The 19,283-nt window shown below is 45.4% G+C and overlaps 1 protein-coding gene across 1 annotated transcript in view; it reads right to left on the bottom strand.

Moving 5' to 3' along the window:
- The window catches only part of PCSK2 (proprotein convertase subtilisin/kexin type 2), a 278,454-nt gene that overhangs the window by 45,621 nt on the left and 213,550 nt on the right, over positions 1-19,283 (bottom strand). The window contains exons 7-8 of the mRNA XM_044263484.1: positions 12,846-12,934; positions 2,111-2,286 (exon numbers count right to left, since the gene is read on the bottom strand). Of these exons, the coding sequence (XP_044119419.1) occupies positions 2,111-2,286; positions 12,846-12,934 (265 nt within the window). The remainder of the gene's footprint in view (positions 1-2,110; positions 2,287-12,845; positions 12,935-19,283) is intronic.

The following is a 19,283-nucleotide window of genomic DNA, read 5'->3' as shown; positions in this document are numbered from 1 at the left end:
GTGCAACCACCAAGGAAAAGAGTGTGCGGGTTCCTCAAAGAGTTAAAAACAGAACTACCATATGACTCAGCAGTCCTACTTCTGGGATAATCTGAAGGGAATGAAATTACTGTCTTTACGTATCTGCATCCCCAATTTCACTGCAGCATTATTCACACCAGCCAAAACATGGAAACAACCGAATTGTCCATCAATGCATGAATGCATAAAGAAAATACGAGATACACACACACACTCAGCCATAAAAAGAAGGAAGTCCTACCATTTCTGACAATGTGGACAGACCTAGAGGACATTATGCTAAGTGAAATTAACCAGGCAGAGAAAAACAAATAACTTCATGGTATCACTTATCTGTAGACTCTTAAAAAAAGTCAAACTCATAGAAACAGGGAGTTACCAGGGCCTGGGGCCTGAGGGGTGAAGAGGACTGGGGTGACCATACCTAGGTCAGATGGTATAAGTTTCCAGTTATAAGATGAGTAAGTTGTGGGATTTAACAGTGACAACAGTTAAAAATAAAACAAAACACAATGTTGACATTTTGTAACACTTTAAAACAACAACAAAATAGCCTTTAGTTGTCCACTCAAATTTTCTTCAATATTTTTACCTTTCCAAGCTACTGTTGAGTTTGGGGTGTTTCGTACACACACCTGTCTTAGTGATATAAGTGTACAAGTAATAAGTTCATGTATTTTTCACATAGACCTTAAATAACTTAAACAGAACAAATGCATTTTGTAGTTCATTTATAATGGTGCTAATTTATATATCCAAACATGGTTATAACCATTCCATCCATTTGAGATCGGTCAAAATCCAAGAAGAAAACTTTCTAAAAGTTCCTAAAATGTACTTCCAAAGTCCATCCACTAAACGTGACATACTTGTCTTTCCTTCACTTAGGACCTGACAACTCTTACTCCACGTACATGTGGTAATCTTGGGAAATGTGATTCCTATGTCCATGGCTGATTAGACAAGCAAACTCAAAGCATGGAAAGGGCAACACTGTTACCTGATGGCAAGTCCAACCTTGAAGACAAGACTAAGACAAAATGACTAAGTACTCTTGAGTGGTTGGTGTTGCGGCGCCAATGTGAGGAACTCGGCCCATCCTAAGAGCTCTCGAAGACAAAGCGGTGTGGCAATTCAAGTCTGGAGCTTTCCTCTGGCGGCCCAGGACTCTTGCAGCTGAGACCAGCCATCCCCACTGTGCCCTGTCTGAGTTCTTGACCCACAAGACTAGCAAAACCCTGGGCTTTATGCCACAAAGTTTTGGGGAGATTGACAAAACATCCATAATGACCTGGAGAAACACCAGCCCTTCCTGGGGAAATTTCCAGAGCCAAACACTGGCGTATTTATCTCATTGACACCTTACAACGATCCCAGGAGAAATGAATGGTTATCACCATTTTAGAGGCAAAATGCAGTAGTGCAGGGAGGTCAAGTCATCTGCAGATACACCCAGACACTGAGTGTCCTAAAAGGGACCCGAACCCGGAAGATTCTGATCTCGGGGCCTGGCTCATGTCTTGTTGGAGATGACCCTTCCCTGAGATGGTAGGAAGGGAACTTCTTTCCTCTCACATGGGCAGCTGACTGGAGACAGTCCCTTTGGAGGCTCTGTCTTGGTTTCTTCTCCTTGGCTCTCTCTGTTCCGGGGTTAATCTCAGGGAAGGGCAGCTTCAAAAACTGGGGGCTCATGGGTGCTAGAGCCGTCCCTTCCACACCCAGATGCCACTGCCTGGGGGCTGCTCCCAGCTGACCTGTGGCACAGTGGGGGTGCCAGCATAGGCCCCCAGGAGGACCCTCCTTCCTCCCCATTCCTTTATGCAAATTGGGCCAGCATTGCTGTCTGAAGGCACCCCCTGCAACCTCTTGCCCTCTCCTCTTTGCCCTTTATAGGAGCCCCCTCCAATAAATTCTCACTGCTAACTCTGTTTGGGGGTCCATTTCTCCAAGGTCCTAGTGACAGCCCCACCTCTGATTCCTTCCCTGACCCTTGCTTCATTCTCTCACCTACTCTGGATGCCTCCCACCCTCAGTGTCCCCCACCCTACCCCCCAGGATAGGGGCCAGGTGGCCACAGCAAAGTCCTTACCTTGTTGACGCCGTCGGCCATGGCCTGAAGTGTGAGCTCGCGGGGGCCGTCCACGGTCTTCCCGTTGTCAGTCGGGCCCCAGCTGGCACTGTAGATGTCGATCAGCTGAGGCATGTGGCTGATGGACGAGGCCTCGATGATGTCCGTCATGAATGGCTGGTCCAGCATCCGGATACCTGTGGCCCCATGTGGGCAGGGAAACACCGCGTTTGGTCGCCCAGTGGGGCAGGAGGGTGATGATGAGGGCTCAGGTCCTGGGTATGGTTGGAGGGTCTGCCACCCGGGTGTCCTGGGGGATGCTATGGCATCTTGAGTCCAGCCTCAGGCTGGATGGGCTACACCTCCAGAGGATGAAGAAGGGTGCACAGATCATCTCACTCGATCCTTTTGGGACACCGCCCATGTCTTTGGTTATGTAACTATTTGAAGAAATTGTTCCCCACCCCCCAAACGACTAGAATTTCTGATGGGGAGAGACCACCTTTATTAAAGAGGTTCCTTGATAAGTGTTTCCCAGTTTTGAAACTGAAAGCTGTTTTCAGCGATTGGGTATGGACAGGTAGGTGGGCAGTTTCAGAGGAGAAATACACCCATTGTCTGGACAGTGGGGGGATGCAATTGATATTAAATATTTCAGAGTAAATCCTACAGATTGGGGGTAGAGAGAGGGGCAGGAACAGTACAGAGTCGGGGGAGTCAGGAAAAGAGAACTCCAAGTTGCACAGTAGCTGAGAAGGGGTTTTACAGAGGACAGAAATGTAGAATGGACCATTCTGAAATATATTAGTAATGGGGTGCATGACACAGTCCCCTCTTCTTTTCTTTTTCTCCTATGTCATCTATGTAAAGTTTGTGCTCTTCCAACAAGTAGCTGAGACGTTAAAAAGGAGCGGAGTCCTGTGGTCCACGATTGTGTGTGGGTAAACCTGAGCTGCACATGGGGATGCAGAAGGGGGTGCACTGGTGGGCACCCATAGTTCACATCACCCTCTGACTATCCCTGACAAGCCTCTCCAGGGTTAGCACAGCGGCAGCCAATGGGATGGGCACTTGGTCCCTCTATCACTACCCTCCAGATATTGCGGTTGGGGACCATAGTGTTCTCTGCACCGTATACTAGTTCTCTTTTGTGGTAAGGACCCTAGAATGTTAGAGCAGCTGCCCTAAGTCTTTCTTCTCATGGGAGTTATGAAGTGAAGGGACTGGGCTCTACACAGTCAAAACCTGGATCTTGACACCTCTTAAGTATATTTACCATGGCCAAAGGACACTAGAACACAAGCCTCACTCTCCAACATGGCATGCAAGCCCATTTAAATAAGGACAAGCCAGGTTCTTGCAGGGCCCGTGAAATTGACATAAAATTGTCTCCTCTCCAAGGGTCTCTCCTTCCTCCTCAGTGTCCCATAGCAGACTCCATGTGCTTGCATACACTTTCTCGCAATGCTCATTCTTCTCTGACTAACCCATGTGCTCAGTAGGCATATCCCCAGCCTGTCATTCTGGGTTCAGTCCCCCTCCTCCCCTTGCATCCTCCAACCCCAGCCCCTCCAGCACCACACTTTCTACCTTCTAGCATAATTGCTTGCTTGTGAGTTTCATTTGTGGAAGGCGATTACAACTTTAACGAAGCACTGCTAAGAGAGGCATCCAAAATCGGATGGGGAGGATGCCAGGAAGCAAGGCCTCTGCCCATCTCCTCTTTCAAGTTTGGGAACTGCATGGACTTTTGACTTATCAATTATAACTTGTTGATTACACCTTAATCACCTCCTGGAAAACATCGTTTTACTCTGGATTGAAATGGAGATAATGTAGCATGTGTTAGATGAAGAGCGAACCTTAGACATTTCCTTTAACTCTGTCAGTACAAATAATTCTTTCATAAGAAGTTACGGGACCTTGTGGGGTTTGCCTGTGTAAGCCCATACTCCCTGCTTGCAGTTTGAAGCACAGTTTGGATGTCATTTTACTCCATGTCTCCTTGATTGCAATCTCTAAGACCCAAATAAACACTTCCGGTTGCTTTACAGCTCTTCCTGGTCAACACATTCATCATTAGACAGTGAGATCTCCAAGTACCGAGCATGTGTCTTGTGTCCTAGGTTATCAGCATTATTTTAAGCTTGAGAAATATTTGGTGAGTAGATGTATGTTATCATTACTTTAGCTGATTTTTTTTTCTATAACAGAAATGACAAGGCCAGAAGAATAAATAATAACATGCCAAGATTTTCCATTTATGGGTTTTCTCTATCCATAAATCAGGTCACCATTCTTGCCAACACATGTCCAATAATCAGTTTACAGCCTTTCCCATGGGGAGAAGCTCATACAGAAGGAGCATAGTTTTTGGTTTGAACTTTCTGGAAGCTAAGGTTTGTGTTTTTAAAACAGATTTTATTTATTTATTTGGCAAAGTGAGAGAGGAGAGAGAGTGAGAGCAGGGAGAGGGGCGAGCAGAGGGAGAGGGAGAAGGAGCAGAGAGTCTGACTCGGGGTTCCATCCCAGGACACCGGGGTCATAATCTGCTAAAGGCAGATGCTTAACCGACTCAGCCACCCAGGCACCCCTCAAGGCTAAGTTTTATGGTTCATTTTATAAGAGATAGGAAGCCTAAAACCTCCCATTTTGATTTTGGCCTCCCTGTATTTTATTTATTTTAAAAATGTATTCAGAAATAGCGATCTGCTGATCACAGAGTAAACCAAATAGTGCAGCTTCTTTTGGCCAGAAGCCGTGCCCACTTTCTGGGTACGGAAACATCGCAGAGAGGCTGATTTTCACTTGCCCACTAGAAGAAAACCCAAATGAGTCTTGGACTTGTCTAGATGAGCAGAACCGAACAGCTCGCTTCAACCAGAAGGTGAGAGAAATTCAACCCTGCAGAAGTAGACCTGAACTGTCCCACGTGCCAAACAAAGACAACACTGCATTTCATCATCCAGCCAGTACGGTGCATCCAATCCTGCCCTTTACCCCCTCTCTTTGCAGCTTTTGTCTCCCTGCCTCTTTTCCTCTTCTTGCCCTCCCTGGCTCCCTTTGTGTTGCACAGAACAGCAGAGCTAGTGTGCATTAATCTTCTGACTGTTTCAGCGTCCAGGGACACAGGGGCAGCCACAGACTGGGAGGGAGGTTCTCATTCATATTCTGGGGCCAGGCGCCCGACATTCCTTTAATCTTGTTAAGCTCGGGAGGAATGAGGCATGCATTAATTGAATGAGGTACAGTATTCATTTTTGCAAGCGACTGCACCATTTGTAGCCAAGACAGAAGCTCAGGCTGACCCAAGGGTTTTCTCTCTCCTTTGCCCCTGGATGCTGTAGGAGCTACAGAGGGGCACAGAGAGAGAGACAAAGACAGAGACAGATAAGAAAGAGAGAACAAGGGAAGACAAGAGTAAAGGTGAGAGGCAAAGGGAGAGAGGGAAGCCCCGGGGGCTAGGACTCAGTGTGTTCACAGTTGGAAAGTGCTCTCCTGGCTGGTGTGATTCAATGGCATCAGGAAACACAGTGCGCACATCAAACATATCTATCCCCCCACCACGCGGGTCTGATCACCGCACTACTGACCAGTGGGGACTCTGAGACTTCCTTCTCTAAGAGCTGCAAGACCCAGGGATTTGAGTTAAATCCTTTCTACCTCTGCCCTTATTATAAAAGGGGAACTTGTACTCCACACCAGCAAATGCTGCATCTGCACGAACCTCAGTGTTGCTAATCACCCCTTTTTATGCTCATGAATATAAGTCTGCAGGCTGAGGAGTGAATTCATGCTGACATAAGGATCTGAAAACATGTTCATCATTGTGTTACTATGCGATTTTTATTGGTTTGTTTTAAAACTCAGATAAAATTATGGGAACTCCCAGGAAAGGTTTTGAGTTCTGTTGGCCAAATATGTGGAGGCGATTCATTGGTGGCCACGAAATTTCAGGGTATTTTTGGTAACGGTCAACAGTATGATTTTCAAACTCTTTTCCAGAATCGTGGAACAAAGGAGATCCCATCACAAAGCTCAAGGCAAAAATATAGATGCTTTGACTTAACAAGGCTGGCAGGTAAGGCCAACGCCACCTGGCTTGGCCTCAGCCTGGGGCTGCTCTGCAGAACTCTGCAGAAGCCCACTGTGGTGCTCCCACCCTCAAATTTCTACCCGTTCCCTCAGTCCGATTATTCTCTTCCACCGTGCTTTGGTTTGGTCTCAGCAGTGATCAGTATCTGATATTACTGTGCTGATTTCACTGATTGTCTGTGTCTTCTCTTAGACTCTAAGCTGTGTGAGGACAGGGGTCCTGTAGGTGGCCTCACAGCTGTATCCCATCACCCATAGCAGAACCAAGTACATGGTAGGCACCCAGCAGTAACTGTTGAGTGCTGGAAGGGATTGACAGCAAGAGACAGCATCTCCCAAGCCTTCGTGCCTTCTCAGAAGTACAAACCTGACAAATTTCAAGAAACGTCTTTTGAAGGCATTGTTATTTATATTTGCTGTACAAATTTTGGGGGGTTGCAAATTTTGGACACTAAATTTTGAATTTTAATATTTTTGATTGACGATGTCAAACACTGATTTAAAAATCAAAAGGAAGAGAGGCGCCTTGGTGGCTCAGTCAGTTAAGCATCTGCCTTCAGCTCAGTTCATGATCCCAGGGTCCTGGGATTGAGACCCTCCTTCATTGGGCTTCCTGCTCAGTGGAGAGTCTGTTTCTCCCTCTCCTTCTGTCCCTCCCCCTTATGTGCTCTCTCTCTCTCTCTCAAATAAGTAATCTTTAAAAATCAAAAGGAAGAAAAGAATTAAAATATTTTCCTAAAGCATTACTGAATAAAGGCATTTTCAAAGTCAAAAACTTAAAATTAATCTTTTTCTTCAAAATTCATGAAAGTAAGTAAGTGGATAAGGAATGTAAATAATTAAACCTCAAATATACATATTTTTGAGGTTATTAAAGCTTCATGATGGCACTAAGATTTTTGGACATGCCAAATGGATGTGTTCACATGTTTTAGAACATTTACTTTTTAGGAGCCAGACTAATGGGAGCTTTCCTCCATCCCTGCCTTGTGTCATCTAAAAGAGGTGGTAACAGTTGTGTCCATGACAACAGACAACAGAAATCAAAGGGAGAGCTCATGTTAGAGGAAATTTCTCAAAGTCACTCATATCCAAAGGCAGATCTGACGATGTTGGAAGGCAATGAGTTTCTTGTCACTGCAGGTATGTGGCTCCAGGCTGGATCCAAGCTATCCCAGAAGGGCAGGAAAAGGGAAGTTATTCAAGCATTTTAGTGTAGGGACCAAGGTCAGAACTTCTGGAGCAGGCTGTGTGGGCTGCACAATTATTCTACAGCTTACAAGCTGTGGGGCCCCAATTTTGTTTTTTGTAAAAAAGGGATGTTAATGTATAATATATTAATAAATAACATGTTAATATTAATGTATAACTATAATGTATAATGTTAATAAATAATATATTAATATGGCAGTATATAACATAGATGTATAATATGTAATATTATATGTATTATATATAATAATGTATGATAAAATTACATAAAGGGTTGGGTAAGGAGTTTTGCATTGTGTTTGACACAGTGGAAAGAATAACTGTTATTATTAGTAGTAGTAGTACTATTTTGTTGCTATCCTTATGCAAGTATCAGTGGGTGTTTGGACTAAAGGATCTTTGGGGCACAAGATTTTGAGGTTCTGATGAATAAGCAGAAAAGATGAGCTCCTGGAAATTTACACACTCCATTTGCGACTCCTGAATGATACATGGTTGATGGAGGGTCCTGCTGCTTGATAGCCTGGAGCTAGGGCGTTGGTGTGGAGGAGTCCTTTGTCTCTTTTCAGTAATTTTGGTGGTGCCCTTGGAAGGAAGGGAAGTGGGGAGAGGGTGTAAGAAGGCCCAGGTCTTCTTGGAGACCTAATTTGATTGGGATGAATCAGCAAAGGTGAGTTGGTTCTGGTAGAAGAGGAGATAATGTTTGCTTCCTGGTAGAAATTCTGGCAGCTTTGGGTCCTTCGATCCTTAAGCCCTTCATCCCACGACTCCATTCACCCATCCATTCTCTCGTCTGATGATGAATCTCTACTGCTTATCACTGACCCTTCCTTATCTTTACTCCTTTCTTGCTTTCTGGTGCTCAGCAGATAGGCTTTGAGCATCCGCTGAGCCCCAGATCTTGTTCTAGGGGCAGAGGTGAGAGAAAACAGACCCGGCCCCTGTCCTCATGGGGAGAAAGATACTGGTCAAATCACCACGCACATTAATATGTCCAATAACTGACAATGGTTAGGGCTGGGATGAAAATAAAACTCCTCATGCCTTATCACGTGCAGATGAGGAGGCAGGTGGGAAGCCATGCTGGAGGAAGTCATGGGAAACTGGAGAAGAGGATGACGAGGTGTGACCAGGCAAAGCTATGGGGGAGGTGTTCTGGGCAGAGCGAAGAGCAGATACAAAGTCTCATCAGTAGGAGAGTGGCTATGCTTCCTAATTCATACCTGCTAGGCGGTTTTATCTAAATTATATTTACCCAGGGACTAAGCATGTGTGCATAGGAACTTAATATATGGTGAAGGTGGCACCACAAATCAGAGGGACAGGAAGGATTATCGAATGGTTGGTATTGGGACACTGGAGAAAAATAAAACTGGGTCCCTGGCCACCATGACATACCAAGGTGAAATTCAGGTGGACTAATGACCTCCTGTGAAGATTGGGGGGAGGTGTTTGCACTGCCTATTATAACTGAGTAGGAGCTAAGATCGAGGACATACCAAGAAGACATGCAAATCAGCAAGAAAAAGACAGGAACCCTAGTGGAAAAGTGAGCAAAGTTTGTGAATAAGAGAGAAACCCAACAAGCTAGCAGGCAGACAAAAAGATGCTGTGTGATTTTCTTCCTTCTTTCCTTTAGGGGACTCTTTTACCATCTTATCTCCCCTTTTCTCTTCCTGGGCTAAGATTCTTCAGCACCTTAACTTAGGCCTCTTTTTGTTTGAGGACAGGTTGAAGAGAGAGCCAAGAGGCAGGAAAGGCTTGGACCACCCCACCTCAGGCATCTCCTTCCTTATTTGTATCAAACACCTCGAAACGGCCAGGGACTAGCAATGATCTTGTCTGGCCACCAGGTGGCGCTCTAGACACCCTTACCTAAGAAACCTGCAAGGACAGTCTCTGGAAAGGCATGGTTCCTTTAGAATAATAAAAACCAGACAACTTTTGGGATTGCCAGCCAGAAGGAGCAAAACATTTCCCCTAAACGTGTAAGGTCTAGGAGGCTGAAATTCCACATTTTTTGTAGTTCCTAAGTAACAGTCTAGGGCTTCCGGATGAAGAATTTCTTGTGCTGTTCCAGAGAAGCCCAGAGGACACTGGATGTCGTTAACAGGCACAGGATGATGGGGACTAGACTTCTGGGCCCCTCGAACAGTTAGCATCAGTATGAGTAGTTCCAGAGGAGCAAAACTGCAGTGGAAAAGGAGGCTCCTGTGCTTAAACCCTTTGTGTGGCTGGGCACACCTCCTAACAGCTCTGGCCTATTTTCTGGAACCTCAGCATTGCCATGAGACCTGAGCAGGCTAGGGTTCTACAAAGCACAGGTCAGGTCATGTCTTTAAGGTAGGAGACTGCATTCACTCGCCTTTGGGGTTGGGAGTCAGTCAGCAGATGAGGCAGAGTTCAGGGGTTGCACCTGCCTGCATCTGCTGTCCTCTCCAGGTGTCTTTTCGAGGGTGCATTCTCTGCCTCAGGATTTATGCTCCATCCATGTGACCTGGCAGCTGGATAGGGTGATGAGGGAGCAGGAGTCACCCCCCATCATTGAGGGATGGGAGGTGGTGGATAAACTCCTCAGTCTCTTCACCTTGGTGGGGGGCAATTCTGTGGGGTGTCCCCACAGTCCCTCAGAGCCCCACTTGCCCACAGGAGCAGCCGATTTATCTATACACTCTTTGCTGGCTCTCCTCCCTCAACTGTCTTTCCTCCCCCAGCTTCCCAAGATCACCTCCCAAAGAAACTCCTTGCGCTACTGAAAATTAATAAAGGGAAAGTTCACTAAAATGGAATCGGGAGTCCAGAAGGGGGAGCCATATCACTCAATATCAATTATAGGGAGAAATGTCAATAACTGATCCCAGCAGAGCTGTCAACAGGAAAGAATCAATAATTTCTAGCACCAGCTGGAAAAGATGTACATTGTATCTCCTTTAAGAAATCCACTACCCAAATGAAACAAGATGGGATTGGGAGGGAGACAAAACATAAGTGACTCTTTATCTCACAAAACAAACTGAGGGTTGCTGGGGGGAGGGGGGTTGGAAGAAGGAGGGTGGGATTATGGACATTGGGGAGGGTATGTGCTTTGGTGAGTGCTGTGAAGTGTGTAAACCGGGCGATTCACAGACCTGTACCCCTGGGGATAAAAATATATTATATGTTTATAAAAAAAAAAAAAAAGAAAGAAATCCACTACCCCTGCAAATCAGCCAAGGAGTAGTGAAAATCACCCCGAACTCCTGCTTTTCTCCCTAGGACTTTCCTTCAAAACAACTCTTCCCAACTTCCTCCTTTTCCATTCCACTGCTTTGTGGGATTTGCCTGTGGTTTTGCTGTATCTTGCAAAGTCCTGAATTGCAATTCTGTGTCATCCTGAATAAACCCATTTTGTTGGCCCTCTTATTTCTTGTGTTAACACACTCAAATCCTTGTTTCATGTTTCTTTTTTAGGGAATTCATACAAAAAGAGCGGGGAAAATAGGACCATTTGATGAACTGCTCAGATATTTTCAGAGCACAAATAACAAGAGAGAACAGGCTAGAAGGCGGATGGAGAAAGGGACCCTGAAAACTCTCCCAACGCCTTGAGCTGCTCCTAACTCAGTTTTGCAGGCAATAGTTCTAAGAATCCCTTGTTCAAAAGAAACCCAGTTACTTTGGGCTCCAAAGCTATTTTGAAACTACACTTTGGGATCCAAATTATTTCTAAGGCAATCACAGTGAATGGGAAATCCAGGTGTGAATTTTTTTTTTAAAGATTTTTATTTATTTATTTGACAGAGATCACAAGTAGGCAGAGAGGCAGGCAGAGAGAGAGAGGAGGAAGCAGGCTCCCTGCTGAGCAGAGAGCCCGATGCGGGACTCGATCCCAGGACCCTGAGATCATGACCTGAGCCGAAGGCAGCGGCTTAACCCACTGAGCCACCCAGGTGCCCCTCCAGGTGTGAATTTTTCAGTTGCCTCCAGTTCTATCCTGTGGATAGGGAACCTACCTCGCCTCAGATCCCCAAGGTCCCAGCCTGCATTATAAATTATTAACTGGGTGTTATTCTTTCTTCTGAGCTCATAATGGCTTCTGACATTTTAATGCCTGCATTTTGAATGCACACAAAGTAAAGAGCAGAAACCGGAGGGGCAAGCTTCCCTCCTTCGCATTTCAGCCCCTCCAGATGTATTCTTTTGTGAAATTGAGCACCCAGCTTCAGCAAGCGTCTTAGCAAACAGCTCTGGAAGAGGTTAATGATGGGTTTGTAAAGGTTGTTCTGGCTTTATTTTGGTCCCTGGAAATGCAAGTGTCAGCACAAAGTATGTTTATGGTTTCATTAAATTGCTAGGAAAAAAATATCAAGAGAGTTGTAAAAAAAGAAAAACAAGTTTGAGTGACTCAGCTTTGAATAAATTAAGAACCAGTTTGATGCAAAATGTGGACCATGCCAAGAGCCACTCTATTCTCCAGCCGGATGTTGACAGTGTATGGACCCTTTCATTCTCTCTCCCGCTCTTTTTTGCAGAGAGAGATGCTGGTTTCTAAATGTCTACTGATTCTGCCATCCTCATTTCTAAAGTCCCCAGTAAAGGTGAAATTGTTAAATATCCTACCCATGGAACTTGATACACAGGTTTTAGGTAGAATATATTTCCTTAGAGAGGAGATGCACTGTGTAAAAAAACCCTTTTTTTTTAAAAGTGAGTTCTGAATCTGCGTACAATAATTTGTACACATTTTTTATATTCTATAGGCTTTATTGGAGTCTCATTAGAATGTAATCGATAATGACACAAAAGTACCATCAGTACAATCCCATTCATATTCCATTTGAAAAGTTGGCAATGACCACTATTTGTTGTGAGAAATCAGGCTCATGCTTATTCTTGTGTATATGAGTAATAGCAGGGAGGGGATGTGAGGAGGGTTTTGGGATACTGGTGATGTTTTGTGTCTTGATGGTTTATGCGGATGTGGTCAGTTTGTGAAAATTCACTGAACTGTGTGCTCCTGACCTATGCACTTTTCTGTATCTATAGCATACTGGAATAAAAAGAAAAAAACTCAGTGTATTGATATTGTCAGATAGATTAAAAGAACTGGCTCCCTGCCCCCCCCCGCCCCCACTTGCTAAATCTACTAGTGCCAGGGGCAACTGGGTGGCTCAGTCGTTAGGCATCTGCCTTTGGCTCAGGTCATGATCCCAGGATCCTGCGATCAAGCCCCGCATCAGGCTCTGTGCTCAGCGGGAAGCCTGCTTCTCCCTCTCCCTCTGTCCCCTTTGTATTCCCTCTGGCTCTCCATCGAATAAATAAAAAAAATCTTGAAAAAAATCTACTAGTCCCAGGTCTGCTGCTCCAGTGGGCATTTTTGCCAGCGCTCCCCCTCTCCCCCTCAAGGCTGGAGACCAGAGTGTGAGGCTCTCTGGCGCACCACACCTGCTGTTTGGCAGGGAAAGCTTACCTGCGACCTTGGAGTTGTACGCTACTCCGACCCCACAGATATTGTTGTTGGCTGCGGCAGAAACCTCTCCAGCACATCGGGTCCCGTGGCTGTGGAGAAAAACAAAGGCAGGTCGGGACTTTCGGGAAGGCTCCTTAAATTCTTTGACCTGGAAGCAGTTTGGTTCTTTTCAATGGTCCGGTTAGCAGGAGTCAGCCCGATGAGGGGGCAGAAGGGAGCTGAGGGCAAAGCGCAAGCTCACGGCCTCCCCCACCTCCCACCCCTGCACCCCAGGTGGGATCTGTGGGACATTTCTCAGGAATGTCGGAACGCTAAGGGAAGGAAGAAAAACAACAACAACAACAACAACAACAACAACAAAATGGTTACCTTAGAGAAGTCACAGTTTTGCAGGATGGGAGTCTCCTCAGTGTACCAACATCTTAGTGATTTACAGGGAAAAAGCATTCTTTTTTTTCTTTTTTTAAAAGATTTTTATTTATTTATTTGACAGAGAGAGAGACTGCGAGAGAGGGAACCCAGACAGAGGGAGTGGTAGAGGGAGAATCAGGCTTCCCGCTGAGCAGGGAGCCCAATGCGGGGCTCAATGAGCTGAGCTCAATCCAGGATCTTGAGATCAAGACCTGAGCTGAAGGCAGACTCTTAACGACTGAGCCACCCAGGCGCCCCAAGGGAAAAAGCATTCTTGCCAATTGCCTAACTTCCAGAGACCCATAGATGCAATTTCCTAGAGCCCTAACGTCACCCTCCCCTCCCCTGCTTTTGTTGGAAACAAAGGCAGAAGGGAAAGTAAAATTAAATTCCTTAATGACCTGCAGCCCGCTGACAAGTACTTAAGGCAGGCAAAATAGAACATTCCTCCAGGAAACTCTCTACTGTCTTAAGGTTAAGGCTTTGCTAGAAGAAAAAAAAAAAACCTCTTTAGCTTGACAATGGCAAATCCTAAGTGTCCTAAAGGTCCTCTTTTGCATAGGAAAGTCCTTTTGAAAACCTCCCTTCTCCTTTACCTCCCCCCAAATCCCAAGTTTAGTCAGTCACTCCTCACGGGGCTTGTAGTGCACCTCTTTCTGCCGGCAGGTCCTGTCCCGGTGCTTTAATAAAATCACAGTTTTGCACCCAAGATGTCTCAAGAATTCCTTCCTGACCATTGGCTCTGGACCTCACTAACATTCCAAAATGGTATCAAGCACCTGGTCCACCCACTTTTCTATCTGTGTAGCTTCTTTCTTTCTCCTCTTTCCCCGCCCCCTAGTCTTCACCTTGACTTGTCTCTACCATAAAGAGGCTTCTCTGAGCATTTCCAACCTTGAGATTTGGTCTTTACTTTAAAATTTGAAGTATCTTCCAACAGAAAATACACTTACAGGTTTCCAGTGAAAACCAAGGACTCTGTGACAGTTTTGTGCTGGTCAGAACACTTCTGTTTTGTTTGAAGCACTACAGTTATGGGCTGACATGGGAAACAAAGGCAGAAGGAAAATTGTCAAACGTCCCTGCTCCCTACAGCCCATTGACAAATCCTGGAAACACGAAGAGCGACCGTCCTTTAGAGACTACACCGCCTGGATCTTCATACTTTACTAAAGATAAAAGACAATCTGGGTGGCTCAGTTGGTTAAGCGGCTGCCTTCGGCTCGGGTCATGATCCCAGGGTCCTGGGATCGAGTCCCACATCGGGCTCCTTGCTCGGCGGGGAGCCTGCTTCTCCCTCTGCCTGCCTCTTTGTCTGCCTGTGCTCGCTCGCTTTCTCTCCCTCTCTCTCTGACAAATAAATAAATAAAATCTTTAAAAAAAAAAAAAAGACAATCCCAGCCCAACCCTCAGGCTCCTGTAAGTCCACCTTAACATCTAAAAATTCCTTTGGAAACTTCCTTTATCTTTAACCCTCACCATCCAAGACATAGGTCGGCAATCATCCTCCAAGAATACGACCCACCAAAATACATCTGAAGGGCATGATTGAGTTTTTTCTAAACAGTAATAAATGACCTTGTCTTAACAATAGCTAGCCCCCTCAGCATCGTGGGAGGCTTACACTATCCCCAACCCCCTCCCAACTTGAAAGTATACAAAGGGCCATTCCTCATGACCCCCAGTGCAGCTCTTTCTCCTCCTTGTCCTGTCCCCATGCTTTAATAAAACCACCTTTTTGTACCAAAGACGTCTCAAGAATTCTTTCTTGGCCGTCGGCTTCAAACACTAATGTCTTTCCTACATCATGGGCTACTAGTAATTTTCAAGGCTGGTTCTCTACACAGGTGTGTAACGCTGCCTGTCAGTTATGGAATCACGGTGACTTAGCTCTTTTGGAATATAGCCTTCTTTGAGGGCCTATAGAATGTTGAAGTTTCCTGCCTTCCTCCGGGAATAAGAAAGCATACACTGCTAACGTTCTGCATGCAATTTCAAGGGGTTCACAGAACCTTTGAGGCTGACCAGATTAAGAACCCCCCTATTCAAGAATCTTTCCAAGGTTTGCCTAGACTTAGGATTCTGAGCAAGGTCTTTCCGTGGCTTATGTTCTAGAATGTTAGCTGCAACAGACACCATCCATTTTCTCCCTTTTCTTTGCTCTCTCTTGCCTTCTACCAAAGGGTTCTAAATAGTTCTAGTCCTACTGTGTGCATTTCCCTCCCCTTGAATTGAGGGCTTGCTTTGACCCCTAGAATGCAGTGGAAGGACAACTGTATCTCTTCATAAGAGGGCAGGCAGCTTCTGCTTGCCTCTGCTGGACATGTAGGGGAGTTTGGGCTAGCCTATGAATGGACAAGGGCATGTGAGGAGATTGAAACCCAGCAATTTCTGCTGTTCCAACACGTCTGATGAGGCTCCAGACACATGAGGGGTGACACCGTCCTCCTCCAGACCTAGCTAGATCACCCCAATCAGCGACAGGTGGAGAGAGACAGGCTGTCCCTGCCCAGCTTACGGGTCTATGAACATACATGTTCGTTCTTTCTGAGGCCGCTGTGTTTTCGGGTAGCTTGTGAAGTCCCAATAGAGAACCAAAACAAACGTAAACTCTGAGTCCATCAGGATGCTGTGTCTTAACCCGAACCAGCATTCAAAATGTGGGAGTTTCCACTGGTACAGGTATCTGAGATTACTGGTCTGTTCTGATGGTCAAGGAAGCAGCTAAAGAAGTAAATGGGTCACGTGATCCAGGCTGCTGGAATAGCGTCTGTGCAACCTGCTGAAGGGATGGTAAGGGCTGGCTTCTCCACTCACTGTTCCAGCCATGCCGTACATAAGGAAAACATGGCTGAAGGGAGCTTACTGGCTTGGTGGCCCTAGGAATTCAGAGTTCTGCATGATCTGGTATATTCTTTGCAATATCCTCTTGGGGCAAGCAAAGCTAACACAGCAGCTCTTAAAAACATCATACCCAAGGATGGGGAAGGGGAGAAAATATATATATATATATATATATATATATTCTTATTTTCTTTCCCTTGATATGAGCTAAAGTAGATGCTGCTTCCAAAAGGGCTACATATCTTATGGGCTCCAAATTCCCTTTGGAGCAAGAATGCAATCTGTATATTGAGTCTAAGTAAACCTCGTAGATCCTGCAGAGGACGGCCCTTGTGGTAAAAAAAAAAAAAAAAATCTGTGAAAACCACTGTGCTGTGCAAACTACTATGTACTGGTCTCTAAGTTTTCTATGGACTGCATAGGAGATTTTTGAGATTTTTGAGAAGGGGCCCAGTTATGGTTTAACTTGATGGGAGAGGCTACTATGGACGTGGCTTTCGTGGCTATCATATCCCAAATGCTGTACGAAATGCTAAAGAAAGCTGCGAAAACCAGCGTGGAAGCACACACACACTCACATGTGTGTATGTGTACATGTATGTGTACACACATGTATGTTTGGATATGTATATATACTGAAATATGTACACTCTTTATGTTGATTCATAGATATACTTTAAATGTACATATTTAAGTACATAATTATATAGTTAAATATTTTTATTAATACATACTTATGCATTTTATATAATCCATATATTATATGTTTAAATATATACTTACATAATGTACACACCACATATAAAGTACATGTTCCTTCATGTGTAGGTACATGCATATTTTAAAATGGAACTGTAATGGATACTGATTAAATTTGGCTTGCTTTCTTGCTGTATGATTGATGCTGCACAAATAAATATTTAAATAAGAGCTTAAAGAGTCATTGCCATGTCTAATTTGGCCAAGCATTCATTTCCTTATTATTTAATTATCAGCCCTGTCAAGATCTCATCTCTCAAACCTGCAAGGTCCAAGTAGGGCTGGCCTGGAGAGTCAGGACCTTGGCCAGCATTCACGAAGCACATGGATACACTGATGGGGACCACACTGAGTAGAACCCTGTTCTAGGGGAAGAAGGACATAGGGAAATACCCACCTGCCACTTCCTGGGCTGCTGTTCCCTACCAGGGAGCATGCTCAGTGTCTTTCTTGCCTCACCCCCCTTTCATCCTCTCAGGAAGGTTATGAGAAGGTACTGCCCCATTTTACAGATGTCAGAGTTGAGTTTCAGAGGTGCCAGCCCTAAGGAGCACAGCAACGAGGCAGCTGGGCCAGGTTGGAGACCAACGCTCAGTTACTGAGCTGCCCTAATTCCCTTCCAGCTCTGCCATCAAACTGCCCACCAAGGTGAGAGGATGAATGTGTGTGAACTGGCATGGGCAGATTAAAGGCATTGAATGCTCCCATATTCTTAATTGTGGCCTTGAAGTACGAGGCAAATGTTGTGGACTCCTCAGAGGAACATGTGGGAAGGAACATTTTATTGCTAAATTAGGCAACACTAATTAATTATAAACAATGAGTGGAGGTTCCCTATCTTTGTTCATGACCCCATGTCTTTCCACAGCCCTGGGGGCTTTCATAGGCTCTGTTCTCACTGCCTCGAATGCCTTCCCCTCTCTTCTGCCTTTCTGACTGTCTCAGACACATGTGCCTGCTCCCCTGCATGTCAGGAAAATCTTTTTTGCAATTCCATTTTCATTTGGCCTCATGACTTTCTTAAGAATGTTCAGTAACTCCCTCCTGCCTCTAGAATAAACAAGAAGTCTGTCAGACGTGGAGCTCTAAGGGGAGAGGAACAAAGATCCACTGCTCAATCAGCCACCTTCTAACTAGGGTCAGTGGGAGGGAGGCAAGTGGCAGGAGTCACAGATGTGTTGCATTGCCAAAGAGACCCCCAACTCCCCATTCTCCTGGGGCCATGTCTTTGGCAATGTGATTTTCTTGCTCCTTCCGTGAAGAGGTAAAGCCTATTTCTCCCTTCCTTGAATCTGGCTGCGCTTCTGACTTGTTATGGCCAAAAGAAGGTGGTGGAAATGAGGAACTTAACCCTGCAGAGGACTTGTAGCTTCTTCTCTTTCTCTAGAGACCCTGCCCAAGAGTCATGTGGACAAGCTAGATGAGCCTATTGAATGATGAAAGCCATGCAGACCATTACCCCTGGTCCACTGGCTGGCAGCCCTCTTTCCTCCAGACATGTGAGAGAGGCCATTCTAAGCTGGTCATCCCCCAGCCAGCCTGCCAGCTGACCAGGGATGCATTTGTAAGCCCCGTCACAAAGCTGACCTCAGTCCAGAACAACACAACTGCCCGGTTGACCTACAGATGTGTGAGCAATAGTCAGTGTTTATTGTTTTGAGCTCCTGAGTCTTGGGATGATTTGTTATGTGACATTCCTTGGCAAGGGATAACTCATACAGACCGTGGACAAGCTAGGCTAGAGGGACAACCCATGGTTAACCCATGGGGGATTGCGGTTCAAACCTGGGTTGCCATGATGATTGCATTGGGACTTCCTCAAACAGCTGCAGTGGCCATGGAGGTGTCCAAGTGAACACCTGAGACACTGCTCAGACCCTGGGAATCTCCAGAGAGACAGCCCAGGCACATCCCTTCTTTCCACATTGCTGGCCTTTCACTAGAGTGATTTGGTCATCCCTCTGGTCGTTTCTAGCCAAAAGCGTGAACTTCTTTATGTATGTTATTCAAGTCAGACTGTAGGATATACTGAGTAGTCTGAATACAATGACTCTCATTTATTGATACACATGGGCTGGGCACTGTGCTGAGAGAGGTACATGCATTAGTATATTCACTTCTCACAATAAGCTGTTATTGTCCCCATTTTACTTACTTATTTATTTTTGAAGATTTTATATATTTGTCAAAGAGAGAAGGAGTGAGTGTGAGCACACATATATGGGGAATGGCAGGCAGAAGAAGAAACAGGTTCCCTGCTGAGCAAGATGCCCAGTGCAGGGCTCAATCCCAGGACCTGAGATCATGACCTGAGTCAAAGGCGGATGCTTAACTGACTGAGCCACCAAGATGTTCCTATTGTCCCCATTTTAATGAAGAGGAATCTGAGGCATCAGGATAAGGAGCCATTTTTTCACTTAGGAG

The sequence above is a fragment of the Neovison vison genome, chromosome 8 (assembly GCF_020171115.1).
Source record: "Neovison vison isolate M4711 chromosome 8, ASM_NN_V1, whole genome shotgun sequence".
In the NCBI taxonomy this organism is placed as follows: domain Eukaryota; kingdom Metazoa; phylum Chordata; class Mammalia; order Carnivora; family Mustelidae; genus Neogale; species Neogale vison.
This window is presented reverse-complemented; position numbering and strand designations above follow the sequence as displayed.